We start from the raw sequence: 19,870 nt of genomic DNA, 5'->3' as shown, positions 1-19,870 counted from the left end.
CAGAATCACAAGGTGCCTTTTTGCTATGGGTATAAATTTTCAAAGTTAGAAACAAGCCTTTTGTATAACGGTATAATTAAATTTTAGTTTTTACTTATGTGATCTCTTTGCTTTTACATTTATGTAGACCTCAGTGGCTGGGAGGAGGTAGGAGGAGTCATTGTCATTTGTTAACCTTTAACAAATTTGTGGAAGACAATTGATATTCAATATCATATAGCTTTATATGCATATATAACTTTACTCTTGGAATGCCTTCACACCTTGTCTTGCATAGTGTCAGAGCTTCTGTTTCACCAGTTAACTTCACACAGACAGACTCTTTGTGCTTATAATGTGATTTGTTCATCCTAGCTCACTGTAGCAAAACTCCAAATATTTTTTCCCTATGCAAACATACCATAGGCATTAGGTCCTGGTGTGTGGGATCCTCAGCCTGTCACAGATTTCATGATGCCATCTGCTTCAACCTGAACAGTGTATCTTCTGCTGGCAGATTTTATTGAAGTTGCCATGCTCAGGTTTAAAAAAAAATCAGGTTTGGCATAAGAAGCTTACTTTTGAAAAAATAATAATAGATCATGCCTGCTGTAGATTTTAAAATAAGCATTTGAAAGGATTCCCAAAAGCCTCTTCCTCAAATACCTTGATCTCCTTTACATCTGTGGTTGTAGATAGCCAATAAAATGGTGAATTACTGGTAACTTTGGTAAGTTACTGAGTTTCCTGTTTTATTTTTTAGGACAGGTAACAAGCTTAGGCATGGATTGGTGACATAAATTGTGAAATATTTTGATTGCTTCTGTCAGTGGAAGACATTTACTAATGTCTCATTTCCAGAAATGATTGTTTGCTATGTGTATAATACGAAGATGGTAGTAGCACCATGATGAAAAAAATCTAGGTCATAATCTACTTACTAGGTGTGTGACTTTGTGTAATTTTGTCATCTGTAAAATGGTAATAGTGATTCTTGGAGGGTCATTGGGCAGATTAGATCAGAGTGGGTCCTTAAAAATGGATAAACATTTATTCTGCAGATGGATATTGAAAGCCAACTCCGTGCAAGACACTCTCCTAGAGGATGAGGATATAATAGAGAATAAAATAGTTGAATTCCTCCACTGGAGAATTCTACATTCTAGTCTGTCTCTGCAGATTGGGGTGGAAGCTCCATGACAGCAGGGTGCATGCCAGGCAATAATAAGCACCATGAAGAAAAACAGGGCAGTGTCAGTTCATGGAGCGTAATGGTGGGACGCAGTCTTAGTTAGGGTTGTCAGGGAGGCCTTCTCTGAGGTGATGTTAAGTGTACTTGGATGAACAAAAAATGTAAGCACGTAGATCCTTGGGGGAAGGACGTACTTGGCTGCTAGAGAGAACAGCTTGGCAGTTGGAGGAACAGTAAAGTGGTTAGTATAGCTGGAGCTTTGTGAGTGAAGGACAGAGTGCTGGGAGATGAGCTTAGAGAGTGATCCAAAAGTGTCATTGCTATAACTTTTCTTACGATTAATTGTAAATTAAAAGTTACATTCCAGATACCCTATAGAAATACAAAATTAGGATTGACTCTTTGCACTGTTTTAATAATTGCTTAGCTTTAATGTAATATTTATTATTATTTAATATTACTATATTAATGTCAGTATGACTTTATATAAGATATTCTATAAATATTAATAATAAATATATTATTTATTATTATTAGATTATTTAGCTCTGTATAACAGGCACATACAAGTAATTACAGAATATTTTGTTGTTGTTTATTAATATCATTGTACCTGGAGTTAACCATACTGTGAGGTTTGAGGGCGTAGTCCTCCAGACTAGAAGCTCTGCCCTAGACTTGTGCCACCAACAGCAAGGAGTTAAGCTCCAAATACAAAGTTGGAAGGAAGAGTCCACACAAGACCATCCTCACTTCTGATTCCAACTGCACATTCAGGAGGTTCCCCAAACCACGCTCAGGTTCAGTAATTCATTAGAAGGACCTATAGAACCTACTGAAAGCTGTTAAGACTCATGGTTATGGTCTGTTATAGGGAAAGGATACAGGTTGAAAGTTAACCTAAGAAAGAGATGCATAGCACTGAGTCTGAGAGGATTCCAGATGTGAAGCTTCCATGGTCCTCAGGAAGTGTTCCCTTCCCAAACTTGATGTGTGACAGTATGCGTGGAGTATTGCCAACCCAGGAAGCTCACCTGAGCTTGGTGTTCAGAGTTTTTATTGGGACATCATTTCATAGGCATGATTGATTGCCCATGTGAGATGACTTAGTTTAAGAGTTTGAGAGGATATCATGTGGCCTTGGGGCCCACTGTGAATAACAGAGACACTTCTGTCATCTGGGAAATTCCAAGGGTTTAGAAGTTTCTTCCTATGAGGTAAGAACAAAGGCCAGGCTTCTTTCTGGGAAAGACCAAATTCTTTACTGCATAGGTTGTTATAAAAATTCAAGCAATATGGTAAGTTAATGGCCTTCTGGAATCCCATCTCTTGGGGACAACTAGTGTTCTGTTGGTGGTTTGGTATATATTCTTCCAGATGTTTAATACACATGTAAACATTTTTTGAGTGTACATTGAATTGTACTATACTTACTGTTATTGTTCAATAACTAGGCTTTTTCACTTAAAAACATATGTATGGATGTGTTTTTGTGTGTGTTTTAATGAGTACCTTGAAGTTGAACACTGATTCTTTTCACTTAATTAGTTTTTAAAACTTTTTCCACCTAAAACATAGTGCTGTGCTGAACATCCTTGCGTTTACATCTTTGTGTATTTTTCTAATTTTTCTCCTTGAAATAAATTTCTTGAAATAGAGTTGCAGAATAAAAGGGTATGGACATTTTGAAATTTCATAGGTACTTCATTATTACCTCTCTTGGGATGATTGCTATGAAATAGTTTATGGAATGACAAAGTTGTTAATAGTCTCCATATTACTCTTAGGTAAACATTGCAACTCCCACAATTTCAAATGTTGAATGTGCCCACATTCCACATCTCAGCCCAGCTGTAATTCCTACTCTGCAAAATGAATCATTTTTATTATCCCCAAATAATGGGAATCTGGAAGTTCTTACAGGATTGGGTACTGCACACATCAATGGGAAACCTGCTTTTGATGAATTTGATCAACTGATCAAAAATATGGCCCAGGTAAGAGCATTTCTTCCTGATAGTTAATGATAGAATGTATAATAATATCTTAAGAATGTAATCAAATCCTGGATAATTTGAAGAATACTTACATATATTTACATTATGTAAGTTAAATATATACATTAAATATATATCAAGTATATTTAAAATATATATTCTTATTTATGAAGACATTTATAATATCTGAAAAAATTGGAATGACAAAGATGTAGAATTTATGTGGGTTTAGGTGATTCTGAGATTTTTCTGTTCCTTTTTTTAATTATCATATTTTAAATTGAGCATTATATGTTATGTTTCAGAAATATTCTTCGGGATAAATAAATGTCTCATTCTAGGTGATGAGTGATAAAGTTTATCTTAGAAAAAAATATTTTTAATTTCTTTTTTTTTAAAGAACAGATTAATGTCACTAATAAGATGATTGCAAGTGCAGTGATTTGCATTTAATTATATTTCTTGCTTTTTTTCCTGAACAGGGTCGCCAAATAGAAGTTTTTGAGCTCCTCAAACCTCCATGTGGAGGCCTTGGGTTCAGTGTTGTGGGACTGAGGAGTGAAAACCGGGGAGAACTGGGGATATTTGTGCAGGAGATCCAGGAGGGCAGTGTGGCCCACAGGTGAGACTGTCACTGTGTCTTTTCTGTTTTTGTTTTTGGTTTTTTTTGCGGTACGTGGGCCTCTCACTGTTGTGGCTTCTCCTGTTGCGGAGCACAGGCTCCGTACTCACAGGCTCAGCGGCCACGGCTCATGGGCCCCGCTGCTCCGCAGCATGTGGGATCTTCCCAGACCGGGACACGAACTCGTGTCCCCTGCATCGGCAGGCGGACTCTCAACCACTGCGCCACCAGGGAAGCCCCTCTTTTCTGTTTTTGATACCAGATTCAGAAGGTACTGCTCACCTTGGGAGAATTTCAAGGAACAAAAATGAATAAAAACAGACAAAAAACTGAATACAATCTGTTATTAATTAGTTTTTAGAAATCATTAAATTCTTAACATTGCTACGATAAAAAGAAAGTCCTTTGAAAGGAGAGTTACTTTTAAATTTAGTCATAACTTAATCATTTTTTAGTAAGGAAAGAAAAATTTGACTAGGGCAGTACTCTCATTGCTATTAAATGGGCTCTTTTTGATTAGATTTTAAAATTACTTTATAGAAAAGTATACAAATGGCCTATGATAATTTGAGCTATATTTTATTAATATACTCAAAGCAACAAGTAAATATATACATCTTTGCTTTCATTTGTAGAGGATAGGAACATCTAAAATACAATGTATAGGTTGAGTGGGTAGCTGAAAAGAAGGTGCTTTTAACTGGGAGGGGTTGATTAGGGGTAGGTCAACTGGAGCCAAAGCATATATATTTTCCCTTCCATTTTTATTTTGACATAATTGACATACAGCAGTATGTAAGTTTAAGGTGTACAGCATAATGACTGGGCACAATAGTTTAGTAAACACCATCTCATATACATACTAAATTAAAGAAATAGAAAAAATATTTTTAGAAGTGCAACTGCAGGAAAAAGCTTTCATAGTGTGGACATTAGAAAATAGAATTAAAAATAACCTGAAAATGCGTGCCAAAGAAGCTGTCATTGTTTTGAGAGCTGTTAGTTATTTTTTACCCCCTTTTTCATTCTTAGAGATGGAAGATTGAAGGAAACTGATCAGATCCTTGCTATTAACGGACAGGCACTTGATCAGACAATTACACATCAGCAGGCTATCAGCATCCTGCAGAAAGCTAAAGATACTGTCAAGCTGGTTATTGCCAGAGGCTCATTGCCTCAGCTCATCAGCCCCATAGTTTCCCGTTCTCCATCTGCGGCCAGCACAATTTCAGCTCACTCTAATCCGGTGAGTACATCAGATTTTCAAGAGGAACAGAACGTATTTTGCTATTTCTTTAAGGTTTTGTATGGGTTCACACTTCCTGTAGATTCTTTGTACTTCTTGGGTTTTTCCCTTTTTGTTGCATCTCTCTGTGGCCTGGAATATTTTTTATGTAATTATGATTAAGTTTAAGGCTTCTAAAAAATTTTTTTTAATTTAATTTAATTTATACAGCAGTTTCTTATTATCTATTGTATACATATTAGTGTATACATGTCAATCCCAATCTCCCAATTCATCCCACCACCACCACCCTGCCACCCCACGCTTTCCCCCTCGGTGTCCATACGTATGTTCTCTACATCTGTGTCTCTATTTCTGCCTTGCAAACCAGTTCATCTCTACCATTTTTCTAGATTCCACATATATGCATGAATATACGATATTTGTTCTTCTCTTTCTGACTTACTTCACTTTGTATGACAGTCCCTAGGTCCATCCTTGCCTCTACCAGTGACCCAATTTCATTCCTTTTAATGGCTGAGTTATATTCCATTATATGTACGTACCGCATCTTCTTTATCCATTCGTCTGTCAGTGGGTATTTAGGTTGCTTCCATGTCCTGGCTATTGTAAATAGTGCTGCAGTGAACATTGGGGTGCATGTGTCTTTTTGAATTATGGTTTTCTCTGGGTATATGCCCATACCATATGCTGGGTCATATGGTAATTCTATTTTTAGTTTTTTAAGGAACCTCCATACTATTCTCCACAGTGGTTGTATCAATTAACCACTGGTTGGTGTATCATTGGTGGTGTATCATTCCCACCAACAGTGCAGGAGGGTTCCGTTTTCTCCACACCCTCTCCAGCATTTGTTGTTTGTAAATTTTCTGATATGCCCATTCTGACCGGTGTGAGGTGATACCTCATTGTAGTTTTGATTTGCATTTCTCTAATAATTAGTGATGTTGAGCGCTTTTCATGCGCTTCTTGGCCATCTGTATGTCTTCTTTGGAGAAATGTCTATTTAGGTCTTCTGCCCATTTTTGGATTGGGTTGTTTGTTTTTTAATACTGAGCTGCATGAGCTGTTTATATGTTTTGGAGATTAATCCTTTGTCCGTTGATTCATTTGCAAATATTTTCTCCCATTCTGAGGGTTGTCTTTTCATCTTGTTTATAGTTTCCTTTGCTGTGCAAAAGCTTTTAAGTTTCATTATGTTCCATTTGTTTATTTTGTTTTTATTTCCATTACTCTAGGAGGTGGGTCAAAAAGGATCTTGCTGTGATTTATGTCAAAGAGTGTTCTTCCTCTAAGGGTTTTATAGTATCCGGTCTTACATTTAGGTCTTGAATCCATTTTGAGTTTATTTTTGTGTATGGTGTTAGGGAGTGTTCTAATTTTATTCTTTACATGTAGCTGTCCAGTTCTCCCAGCACCACTTACTGAAGAGACTGTCTTTTCTCCATTGTATATCCTTGGCTCCTTTGTCATAGATTAGTTGATGATAGGTGTGTTCCATTGATCTATATTTCTGTTTTTGTGCCAGTACCATATTGTCTTGATTATTATGGTAGCTTTGTAGTATAGTCTGAAGTCAGGGAGTCTGATTCCTCCAGCTCCATTTTTTTCCCTCAAGATTGCTTTGGCTATTCGGGGTCTTTTGTGTCTCCATACAAATGTTAAGAGTTTTTGTTCTAGTTCTGTAAAAGATGCCATTGGTAATTTGATAGGGATTGCATTGAATCTGTAGATTGCTTTGGGTAGTATAGTCATTTTCACAATATTGATTCTTCCAATCCAAGAACATGGTGTATCGCTCCATCTGTGTCATCTTTGATTTCTTTCATCAGTGTCTTATACTTTTCTGAGCACAGGTCTTTTACTACCTCCTTAGGTAGGTTTATTCCTAGGTATTTTATTCTTTTTGTTGCAGTGGTGAATGGGATTGTTACCTTTCTTTATGTAGCCTTTTTACTTGACATCATTCCTTAAAAAAAAAAAAAAAAAATTTTTAGTCCCTTAAAAAAGTTTACTCTAGGGACTTACCTGGCGGTCCACTGGTTAAGACTTCGCACTTCCACTGCCAAGGGCCCGGGTTCGATCCCTGGTCCGGGAACCGAGATCCCTCACGCCGTGCTGTGCAGCCAAAAAATAAATTAAAAAAGAAAAACAAAAAACAATCTTATTGATCTTATCAGAGTACGAGCTCTTTAAAAAAAAGAAAAAAGGAAAAAAAACAGTTGACTCTAAGGGTAAGCAAATAAAATCTTAATTTTGCTTTGTAAAGTCACTGACAGCTGTCAGTGACTTTAAGAGGTCACTTTGTTTGGAATCTCGCCCAATAGGGTTTATGCAGAAGAAGTTCTTAACAGCTAACAGTCTTTCCTTGATCATCCCTTTTTTTTTTAAGTTCTACAAAGGATCTTGCAAATCTCTCTTTACCTGGTTAAATGCAGTCACTGTAATGATGTATTGATTATTTCAAGAATGGTTATATCAATAGCAGTAACAACATGTTGAAAGAGAAGTGTACTGAATAAAAGGGACCCTGTTAAAACTCATTATTATGTCTGCACTTAGTTATTTAATACTAATCACAAAATAATATTCATAGAGATCTCAACTGTAGTAATAATTTTAGTTTTTCATAAAATGTTTTCAAATTCATATGGGGGCTTTGCTTTCAGGTTCACTGGCAGCACGTGGAGACTATTGAATTGGTAAATGATGGCTCTGGTCTGGGATTTGGCATTGTAGGAGGAAAAGCAACTGGCGTGATCGTGAAAACCATCCTGCCTGGAGGAGTAGCTGATCAGGTAAGCTACTCCAGCAGATTTTTTATGTTTTATCAAAAATACACCTTCATCTTTTACATTTCTGTTAGAAGAGAATTTGGCTTTAGACAGTGTCAGAATCTTCTCTTTCGCTGGACTTGTATGTAAAATGTTTTTCTTAGACCTGGGGAGAAATACATTTCAAGAGAGACCTTGATTTTCAGTTACAGTTACAGACAGTGATCTTAAGCCTCTTTAGAATCACAGACTAAAGCCCAGGTTGTGGTTTTGATCATTGTAGAGGTATATATCCTTTATTTTATGATTGTAAATCATGTTTATAAGCCTACTTATCTGTTTTATAGCTACAAGGTATTATGGAAAAAAGAATACTTCATTATTAAAGGGCGAAAAATAAGATTCATCTTGTCCCTTTAGTGATGGGTCACTGGTGTCATCTTTGTATATGAAGTACAGCCTGTTTTTATCTCTTAGAGTAGTTTATTAAAGCATTGCCATTTATGCTATGTAAAGTTGTTGGAGCATATGTGAGAAAATTGTAAAGTTACTAATTATGATTTACATTTTAATTTGACAAGTTCTAGTGTCTCTTTTGCCTTGGTTATAATGTTTTATATATAAAGCTGTTTGCTTTTGCATGTGTATTTGAACTTAAGTCACGTGCATCAAGTATTTTTCATATTGGTAAATGAAAGGCAGATTTATGGGCAGCCTTATCAATAGAGATAACCTTATCAATTATTGAGAGTAACTCAATAGTATGTGCGTTTTCTTCCTTTTAAACATTAGCCAGTATCATGCAGTATCCAGTGAAATTTCTCTAATTGACAGGCTTGTGGTAAATCAGCTTTACCTTGTGTATAGAGCTGCACTGTCTAATACTGTAGGTACTGGCCACATATCACTTTTTAAATTCAAATTTGAATTAATTAAAATGAAATAAAATTACCACCCCAGTTCCTCCATTAGACGAGCTATATTTCAAGTGCTCTAGAGCAATATGTTGCTTGTAGCTTCCATATTGGACAATGCAGAACATTTCATCACTGCAGAAAGTTCTAGTGGACAGTGCCTGTATGGAGGCTTACCAGACTGCTGTTCACTTCCCTGGTTTATCTGAATTTAAGTCTCACAAATATTTCATCTGCAAATGAGTTTTTTAGGGATGCAAATTTTTGAAATGGCAATGCAGAAAATTGTGGTATTAACTCAGTGGATTTTTGTGGTTGATACAGTATTTTGAGTTATATATATTTGTGAAGTGAGTTATACTTCACCTTTCCTTAGTGGCATTTTCTGTTTATTTTATCCCTCAAAAAATTCACAGAAAGACTAGTGCTTTCTTGCATCGAGTGGGTAGAAATCAAATTGAAAAGGTCATATCAACTATTGATTTAAAGAATATTTATGAATTTCATTTACTTACATCACATTTAATGAAGTTAGCATGCTTCAAAAGACAGTTAACATCACAACCACATGTTTAATGTACCATGATTGGTAATTCATGTAATAGCTCTTTTTTTGTTATTACTCTCGTTCCCTCTAAATGAGGGATTTCTCTGATGAAGTTAATAATAATAACAACAACAATCTGACTAATCAATCCCTTTTTATTCAGCATGGGCGATTATGCAGTGGAGACCACATTCTAAAGATTGGTGACACAGATCTAGCAGGAATGAGCAGTGAGCAAGTAGCCCAGGTCCTCAGACAGTGTGGAAATAGAGTCAAATTGATGATTGCCAGAGGTGCCATGGAAGAACCAGCGGTGCCCACCTCTTTGGGCATCACGCTTTCCTCATCCCCATCTTCTACACCAGAGATGCGGGTAAGGAGATAAAAGCAGTTAATGGGAAAGTCATAGACTGTAGCCCTTAGATGACAGTGGTGTTTATTTAGAAACTAGACTTATTAATGTTAGTGTATTAGTGCTAAAGAATGAAACAAAATTCAAATGTAATGATGTTTCAGCACTAATAATAGTTTATTAAATAGGAATAATGTCTAACAGGTGAAAGATAGATTGCTTAAAAATTCTAGATTACTGTTTTTGATTTTTCTCTAAGCACATTTATGAGGAAAATGTTTTGAAGTTTGGATATATTTTAAAGAATTATTTGCTACTAATACGTAAAACATTTAATTCTATCTTTTTCTTACTTAGAAGAGTTTCTGTAAGGTGGGCTGTAAGTTCCAATCATTCCCTTTCAACACCTTGCTTCTTAGTGTCTTTTTGTGGGCAAGGTGGATAAATAAAGCTTACTAAAACCTTTCATTGTTGTTTTCAGGTATGTCATATAATTGTTATCAGATTTGTAATAAGTTACTATTCTTGACCCACTTATATAATTTTTTTTAGAGAAAAGTTACGCTTTCGGGGTTGTGACAAAAGCTTCATAGGCGCAGAGCATTCCATCTTTGTTCTTAACTTGGTATGATAAAAGCTAGAATGTTTCAAAATTATTATAATGTGATGGTTATCTCAAATAGTTCAGGTCACAAGATGATAGTGGATTAAATATCAACAAAATAATTTTATCCAGAAATTTCTTAAATATTTAAGAAGAGAATTATGACCAATTTCTATATGAGCTTTATAGCAAATGCAAGTTCTACATTCCTTTCTTATAGATTTAAAAACAGTTATTTTCTAAACAGTTGCTACAAATTCTTTCTTTTAATATTCTAACCTCCTCCACAAGCCCTTTAAAACTTTATTAGAACACTTGAAATTTCCATGATTCTGTTGTTTTTAGGATTGAGTTTCGTTGCTATTTTTTGCAGGGAGAAAGAAGTAAAGAAAGAAAGCCTGTTTATGAAAGTATTTAAATGGCATTCTTTTGTGGTAAACAAAACATTTTATTCAGCAATATATAAATGAATGCAATACCAAAAACCACTTGATGTAATTGAAAGCTTAGAAAAATATCTATTCTGTGCATATCATCATTTGTGAAGCTTGTGCCCCTTTTAAAACCATTCGATAGTCAAATTGCCACCCTCTAAAATAGCACTTGCATAAGTCTTATTAAAAATAGAAGACACATTTGTTTCAATTGAAGCAGATTTCATCCTGTCATTTTCTTGTAATTATCTAAACTTTAAACTTTTGCTAAGTTTGCACAGATAATTATGTGCAATGAAAAAAATAAAACTTTACTATACAATTATATCTCATTTAGGTGACTTATCAGTGAGGTACAGAGTGTGCTTAAAGAAAATCAGAAACCATTACCAGCTCGCCCCAACCTGCATGTCCATTCGAACCAAAGACTTCATTCTTTTGTGATCTTCCTAGGGTTCTCTGTGGAATCTGCTGACACCACACTAGTATATAATGCCAACAACTTATTGATGACTTACTGTGCTAGTTCACTCATGCTTTATTCAGCGAGCCTTGCCCTTCAGTCCAATACATAATAACAAGTCTACATATTAGAGAAATCTGCTTTCAGGTACCACTCCAGGAATGAAGGAAATCATGTGTAAAGGCATTCTTTCCTTCTAAAAAGCTTTTTGTATTAAAGTTTGAATTTATAAAGCAAATACAAGGACAGTTTTTTTTTTTTTTTGCGGTACGTGGGCCTCTCACTGTTGTGGCCTCTCCCGTTGCGGAGCACAGGCTCTGGACGCGCAGGCTCAGCGGCCATGGCTCACGAGCCTAGCCGCTCCGTGGCATGTGGGATCTTCCTGGACCGGGGCACGAACCCGCGTCCCCTGCATCGGCAGGCGGACTCTCAACCACTGCGCCACCAGGGAAGCCCCAAGGACAGTTTTAATTAGCTGTTTGATATATTTCACTGGCTTTCAAAATAATCATCAGTCTATTAATAGTATATCTGGAGGATAGATTCACATTCATGGTGTTAGAATCAGCTCTCAACTTAAGGTAGTAATAACGGCATGTCTTGAGTGGGCAGTATGGCCCCTACATTCTAGGAGGAATTAACATACTGTGCAGCTTTTAAGAGCAGGGGTTCTGCAACCAGCTTATCTACATTTGAATTCTGCCTCTACTAGATTGCTGTTTGTCCTTGGAAAAGTTTGTGTTCCTCAGTTTCACCAGAGAAAAATTGACAGTAATTGTACCTACCTCATAGGCTTATTCTAAGGAGTAAATGAATTGAGACATGACAGGTGTCTGTTATATAGAAACTGCTCAATAATTGTTAGCTGGACTTGTTCTTATTCCTGATAGACAGTTGAGCAGAGTGATGCTTAGAAAAAAACAGTGGCAAAGCTAGATTTGAACTTGCTGATGTGGATTCAAAGTATGAGTTATTTTAACTGTATTACATCCTAACTTCTTCAAAAATGAAGATGAGCCATCCCTGAAAATAGAATTTGTTAATAAGAAACTGTCTAATTTTTAACATTTTGCACGCACAGACAATTATATATTTCTCTGATGGGGGTGTTCAGCTTTACTCTTGACATTCCTTTTGAGTAAAAATGTGATGCTGAGTCCAAGTTGTCAAGATTGAAGGAGTAATCCCTACTCTATAATTTTCTAGCTGAGTTCTCTAACACCCAATTACATCATATTATTTCTAAAGATTGTGGCTTAAAAAAGATTATCTTGTTTGTTTACATGTTTATTTATGTGTATATTTATTTATCAATTTTATTTTAGGTTGATGCTTCTACTCAGAAAAGTGAAGAAAATGAGACATTTGATGTAGAACTCACTAAAAATGTCCAAGGATTAGGAATTACCATTGCTGGTTACATTGGAGATAAAAAATTAGGTAGTTTTTAAACATTAATATTCTATTTCTTTCATCTTGGCAATTGCCTGTAATGTCTTTGTCTTATGAAATATTCAGTCAACATAATGTATTTTCAGATTGTCATAAACTGATGGAAATCTTCCTTAGGAATGATTTAGTGCAGGCGACTCTGATATTTTATTTCAGACAAAACCATTGTCTTTTTCTGTAGCGTAAGTTTCTACTAGTGGTTTTCTTTGTGTGGTTGGTTGATTTATATCTGTGCAAAATTAGGATTTTATATTTGGAGAATGGAGGATGGGTATTGTTTGAGTGTGCTTTGTAAATAGTAAAGCAAAACAAAGCAAAAACAAACCTATTTCTAATCTTAGAACCTTCAGGAATCTTTGTAAAGAGCATTACAAAGAGCAGTGCTGTTGAACATGATGGAAGAATCCAAATTGGAGACCAAATTATAGCAGTAAGTACACATTTAATAACAGCTTTGTTAATTTTCATGGTTGAGAGATGCATTCTCCTAGTTCATGCAGTTTTGAGAACTACAGGTAGCTCTGTACTAATTGAAGCTTGCTTTGGTGGTTTGAGCTGTCATCACAATTACTCATTATTTTGTGGAAGTCAGAGCATTGGATAGAAGCTTTATTGATACCTTTTCTAAAGGTGGGACACTTTCTTGACTAACTGCTAATACATCTGCTTTCTGGTTTTAATGATTTTGGTACATTAATAATCATACTTGTATTTTAGCTGCAGATGCTCCAAAACTAAAGACCAGACATTATCACTTTTAGTGTACTTGAATCTGAAATTGGGTTGTGTGCATTTTTTTACATCAGCTTCAGAATGACACTATTTTTGTTGGCACCATGACCAGGGCTCCTTTTAGCTGTAAGACTATAAAGGAATAAAAGAAATAAAGCCAGATCCTCTTGGTTAGATCAAGCTCATAATTGTATCCTAGTAACATTAGTATGTTTTGACCACATAGCTGTTCAAGGTAGTATAAAAAGAATCCAACTTTCAGTTCAGTGTTCAGTGGAAACTGGACTACCCTAACTACTTCTCAGAACACGAATCCCAGAGACCCTGCGTCAAGGGCTTTCTGGTTAAATAAGTTTAGGAAAAACTGCCTGTGATATCATTTCTTAGGGGTCCACAATGCACATTGAAAAATCAAAACCTGAGAAGTTTCCCAATAAAGAAACTTGTTTAACTCTTTTACTTCAGAGGTTCCTAAACTTTTGTAATCATGTTCTTTCTTCCCTCAAACATATATTATATTCTTTGGAGTACATTTTGGGGAATGCTGATTTATCTTAATATATATTTGTTTATGTGTAATGAAGTCTGTTTTCCCCTTGGGATCTTAATAGTAGTTAAGATAGAAGAGTCCTTGTTCACTGCAGCATTATTCACAAGAGCTAAGATGAGTAAGTGACCCAGAGGTCCATCTGCAGATGAATGGATAAACAAAATGTGGTATATACATACAATAAAATATTATTTAGTCTTATAAAGAAGGAAATTCTGTCACATTCTACAACAAAACCTTGAGAACATTATGCTAAGTGAAATAAGCCAGGCACAAAAAGTCATAGCAACAGAAAGTAGAACAGTTGTTGTGAGGGGCTGGTTAGAGGAGGAAATGGGGAGAAGTTGTTCAATGGGTATAGTTTCAGTTTTGCAAGATGAAAATGTTCTGGAGATGTATCGTATAACAACATGAATATACTTAACACTACTGAACTATATACTTAAAAATGGATAAGAGTAAATTTTATGTTTTGTGTTTTCTTTCACATTTAACAGAAAGATAGAGATGTCCTTTATCAGTCTCTGCTCTTTGCTTCTACATTGCAACTCTGTGACTTTTCTTGACCTTTGTTCTATAAAACTCCTAACTACACCTGTTTACCTCTTGAAATCTGCTCTAAAGACCAAGTTGTGCGTGCCACCTAAGCTGGTCATATCCTGGGAAAGAGCTTTCCCATTGTATCTCTATTTTAACATACAATGAAACTTAACTACTTTACTTTTTTTTTTATTTTGGAGGAAAAGGAGAGGGAGAGAGTGAATATATACATATTCTAAATCCATATCTGATAAAGAATTAAAAATTGAATATATAGCTAATGTACTTGCCCCCCAGACTATATATTTGAATCTAATAGAAAGCTTTTTTAAAAACCAGCATTCTTGAGATATAACTCACAGAACATACAATTTGCCCATTTAAAGTGTATGATTCAGAAGCTTTTAGTATCTTTACAGTTGTGCGTTCATGATCACAATCAATTTTAGAACATTTTCATTAACCTTTAAAAGAAACCCATCCCATTAGCAGTTACTCCCTAATTCCTCCATCCTCCCAGCCCTGCACAACTACCAATCTACTTCCTATCTCAATAGATTTGCCTATTCTGGACATTTCATGTAAATGGAATCATTCAGTAGGTGGTCCTTTGTGATTTGCTTCTTTTGCTTAGCATAATGTTTTCAAGGTTCATCTATGTTGTAGCATGTATCAATTCTTAATTTCTTTTCTTTTTTTTTTTTTTTGCGGTACGTGGGCCTCTCACTGTTGTGGCCTCTCTCGTTGCGGAGCACAGGCTCCGGACGCACAGGCTCAGCGGCCATGGCTCACGGGCCCAGCTGCTCCGCAGCATGTGGGATCTTCCCAGACCGGGGCATGAACCCGTGTCCCCTGCATCGGCAGGCGGACTCTCAACCACTGCGCCACCAGGGAAGCCCCTTAATTTCTTTTTATAGCTGAATAATATTCCATTGTAGAGACACACTACATTTTATTTATCCATTCATTAGTTGATGGACATTTGAGTTGTTTCCACTTTTTGGCTATTACAGACAATGCCGCTGTGAACATTCATGTACAAACTTTTGTGTGGAAGTATGTTTTCATTTCTCCTGGGTGTATACTTAGGAGTGGAAATGCTGGATTATATAACTCCATGTTTAACCATTTAGCAAGAAGCAAGATTCCTTAACCTACAAAATTGGGATAAAGACACTTCCCTTGTATGATTTTTAGGAAAACCAAATGAGTTGTTTATTTAAAATACATAGTATGCATGGCACATAAGTACAGTTTAATTAAGCAGACATTTATTAAGGGTCTGAAATGATTACACATTTAAGTCTCATAAAAGTTTCCTTTCAAGCTTGTCATTATTTTCATTCTTATATAAGTGGAATCTCAAATATAATTTCGCTTAGGCAAGATCAGTGCTAAAGGAAATTTTTGACTCAAAAGCAGAAGCACCCTTCTTCTGAAGTATTTTCTTGCTTTCAATAAAATCACTGTCTTTGCTGTCATCAATGTTATATTTTTAATTTTTAGCAACATTCTCTTCAAAGTTGGAAGCACCTCGACTTTTAAGGAACATGATGCAGTACTTTTGATCATGCATTAATTTTGTGCAAAATACCATCATCTTGTGGGCTTTTGAGATACGGGTAGGAAAGTTCTTCACACTAGTTCCTTTTCACAACTGCTGTATTTGATTTTTTTTTTTTCAATTTTGTCCTAGCAGCAGCTATTTGGAACTATGTTTTTATTTTGTAATTGTTGAGATGGTGAGAAGATTAAGAAATTATTTCCTACTATTTTGAGGATGTATTATTTTGAAACATTAAACTCTTTTGTTATAAGATTCCTGTTTTACGAATTGTGCTCTGTTGACCCCTAGAGTTTCACTGTAGACATTACGGGGCGGGGAATAGAGACTATTTTTCCCACATTATATATTGGTATTCTATATAGGAATTATTTAATAAAAGGTCTATTTTTTTTTAAAGTTGACCAACCTTGTCATTAGATAAAATCATATACTCATTTTTTTAGATTGGTATACAGAGATCCTTGATAAAAGCAGTATAGAATTAACGTCTGATTTAAAAAAAATTCTAAACAAGCATATATTGATAAATAAGGAAAGGTATCAAGTGTTGCCTTTGGTATTCTGTGACTTTGTTAATAGTCCCAAGTTTTGTATGTGTGTGTAGGTATAGGCCACATTGGAGGAGGCTTGGCCAGCTAGATTGAGTGTGCTAAGGAGCTGGGCTTTTCCATTTGTTCTAACTAGGATTTCTCCCCTTATTAATTGCACCTGTTAATTGTGGTATCTGCACTGCACATTTTGAGGATGTTGGATCTCTCCTTGAGATGGCACATAGGCAGTTTACTGCCATTGCACCTAGTTCCACAGCACTTTTGTCTCTGGGACAGTTGGGTCTGAAGCCACCTCTTAACTCTCTTCCTGTGATATTGAGGGATCAGAGATGACCTGAGCCCTGATTTAGGTTTTGGTGATCTTGTCTCATATGTATGATGGGTGTAATTATGTTGATCAGAAACTACTCCCATAGGGCTTGGGGTTTTCATGTTTATTAATCACTTCTTCACTTTATTAATAATAATAACAGTTTCTGCGCATCTTTCCAGTACAAAGTGCCATGTGCTGTAATTTTGGGAAAGTGGGTACCATTATTCTCATATTACAGATGAAGATACTGAGAAATTTGAACCAACGTCTAGGTTTAAAAGTCCGTGGTTATTCCATTATAGCAATTTCTTCTGTGCTAGTACCTACCATCTCTGACATTTGTGTAAGGAATATATTTTAAAATTCAGGTCATCAGGTTTTGAAAAAAAGGGAAAAATGTGTTTTTTTTCCTTTACATAATGAACTTTGTTGCTACTAAGTAGGAAAAATCTACTTTATTGCTACTTTATTGCTACTTAGTAGAAAAAATCATATACATTCGATTTTTCTTAGTGAAACTGCATTTAAAAATTGAGCCATAAAGGGCTTCCCTGGTGGCGCAGTGGTTGAGAGTCCACCTGCCAATGCAGGGGACACGGGTTCGTGCCCCGGTCCGGGAGGATCCCACATGCCGTGGAGATCCGTGGGATCTTCCCAGACGGGCACAAACCCGTGTCCCCTGCATCGGCAGGCGGACTCTCAACCACTGCGCCACCAGGGAAGCCCTGCCACTGTTTTCTTATGTTGAATTTTAAATCTGATTAATCTCTTAGTCAGCTAGAGTGTTTTTTAGTAAATTTTAAATGAAAGAATGTGTTGGTAGACTTTCTGAACCTTTTCTGTCTGATAACCTCTTCTGTTGCCTTTGCACACTTGAATGATTTGGCTGGGGATAACATAGACTTTGCATAAGGAAGACTTAGGGGGGATAATCTTAAACAACCTTGGAAATTTTGTCATCAACTCTCTTTTAGTTTTTTATAGGGAAGGGTCTTCCCTTTTCCCTGGAAGAAATCTTAGGCAAGTGCCATGACTTACATTGTTCTTAGAGAGTAAAAGGCCTTTGGCCAATCAAAAATCACCAAATACAACCCCAATTTAGTATTAAAAATTTCCCTTCCTAAAGAATTAATTTCAGACTGCCTCCCTGGCCTCCCAGAAGCCTGCTATGAACTGATGGCTTACATAGGGATAGAGAATGCACTCTCCAGTATGTCTTCCCTACCTAGCTTTTCTTTTCCTCCCTCACCTTCTCATTTGCTTTCTGACTCTTACCAGTGTAAAAGGTGAGAGAAGGAAGAGAGGAAAAGACAGTAAGACACTTCATCCTTGACTGACACTGTTGTAAGATGGCTTTGTACTGAGTGAACCTGGAGGATATTCAAAACTGACTGTCATTTAGGGTTCCTTCTTGGATTCCTGAGAGATCCTTGTGGAGATATTTGAACTTTCCATGACAGATGGTAGATTTTTTCATCTGACTGACTCTTCTTCCCTTTGGCCCTGGTTTCTCAGCATTCTGCTCCATAGATTCTCTCTTTGGGGTGCCATTATTCCCTAGGAGTACTCTTGGGTAGGTTTCAAGATGGCTCCAGCCTGGCTGTCTCGTGTGTGTGTGTGTGTTTGTGTGTGTGTGTCTGTGTGTGTCTGTGTGTGTGTCTGTGTGTGTGTGTGTGGTCCCCTTCTGGTCTGTGCCCAGACAGAGTTAGGCTTTTGAGCAGTTCTCAACATAATAGTTTTCTCTTGCTTCACTTTCCGAGCAGTTAAACAGCCTCTCCCTTAACCTCCTTACAGAGCTAGACACAGTCTACTACCTTCTTCCCTACAACACGTGATGCAGCTCTTCTGACTTGTGGTCAAAGGCTAAACATCTAGGTGGAGTGGGGACTTACAACACTCTTCTCTCTAGAAAAAAACAAAACAAACCTCCTTTAAATTTTTCCTAATCTCTAACAACCCAGCCCATTTATGCCCTAAATGTGTACAAATTATAATTCTTGACCAGTTAGTTTAAATTTCTGCGTGGTGGCCATCTCACAACACGATATAGGATATAAATAATCATAGCATCTCAAACATAATTTCCATTTTCACATATGTTAACACTGAATATAAAATTTTGGGTTTGTAATTTCTTTCACAAAGGATTACCTGCTCACTCTGTTGCCTAGATGCTGATAGATTTTTTTCTTTTGATTTTTGAAATCTAAGAATTTAACCATGATATGCCCGGTGTTAGTTTTTTTCCCCTAGTTTTTCATATACCTCTGATTTATAGAGGCAGATTTCTTTATCTACTAATCATTTCTTTGATTATTTTTTTCCTCAGTTATTTTTTTTACTTCCTCAATTATTTTCCTCAATTATTTTTTTCCTCAACTATTTTTTTCTCAATTATTCTCTTCTCAATTATTCTCTTCTTCAATTTTCCTCAATTATTCTCTTCTCCTTGTATTTCTTTTCACAATTACATTGATTTTCTAGATCAGCCACATTATGTCTTCAGTCTTATTTCCCTGACCATTTTTATCTATTTATTCTTATCCTCTGAAATATGGGAAAATTGCATATTCCTGTCTTCCATTCCTTGACTTTGTTTTTGCAGTATTTAAAATCCTGTTGACTGCCTTCACTGTAACAGTTTTCTTTTTCTTTTTTGGTAGATACTTGTTCCTTCTTTGTATGTATAATCCCTACTTCCATCAATATAATGAATTATGAATTCCTTTGAAGGGAAGTTTCAGAAAATACCTTTTTTCCTGTTCACTGCAGTGACAGGAAAGATGGAAGATGTTTGTACTGATGCTTCAGGGCACTTGCCTTCTTTTGGACTGTGGTATTCAATTCTTGTGACCTTTAGTTATTCTCAGAGATCTCAGTGAGAACTATGCTTGTACAAAAGGGAGTTGAGATGGATTTCTGTACAAATAATTCAGGAATTGACAAAGCAAGAAGGAAGGGGAAAGTTTAAATTTAGTCAGTTTCACTTGTAGATTAATAGAGAGGAAACCGGGAAACCACAATGGGGAACGTTACCTCTC

At 36.1% G+C, this 19,870-nt stretch overlaps 1 protein-coding gene across 8 annotated transcripts in view; it reads left to right on the top strand.

The window, feature by feature from the left end:
• MPDZ (multiple PDZ domain crumbs cell polarity complex component) overlaps positions 1 to 19,870 on the top strand; it is a 167,994-nt gene that overhangs the window by 56,525 nt on the left and 91,599 nt on the right. For all 8 annotated transcript variants that reach the window (XM_082656131.1, XM_082656130.1, XM_082656134.1 and 5 more), the window contains 7 exons: positions 2,959 to 3,168; positions 3,651 to 3,790; positions 4,823 to 5,036; positions 7,706 to 7,834; positions 9,435 to 9,644; positions 12,450 to 12,564; positions 12,918 to 13,006. In XM_082656131.1, the coding sequence (XP_082512257.1) occupies positions 2,959 to 3,168; positions 3,651 to 3,790; positions 4,823 to 5,036; positions 7,706 to 7,834; positions 9,435 to 9,644; positions 12,450 to 12,564; positions 12,918 to 13,006 (1,107 nt within the window). The remainder of the gene's footprint in view (positions 1 to 2,958; positions 3,169 to 3,650; positions 3,791 to 4,822; positions 5,037 to 7,705; positions 7,835 to 9,434; positions 9,645 to 12,449; positions 12,565 to 12,917; positions 13,007 to 19,870) is intronic.

Source organism: Grampus griseus (genome assembly GCF_964374135.1).
Source record: "Grampus griseus genome assembly, chromosome: 6".
NCBI lineage: Eukaryota > Metazoa > Chordata > Mammalia > Artiodactyla > Delphinidae > Grampus > Grampus griseus.
This window is presented reverse-complemented; position numbering and strand designations above follow the sequence as displayed.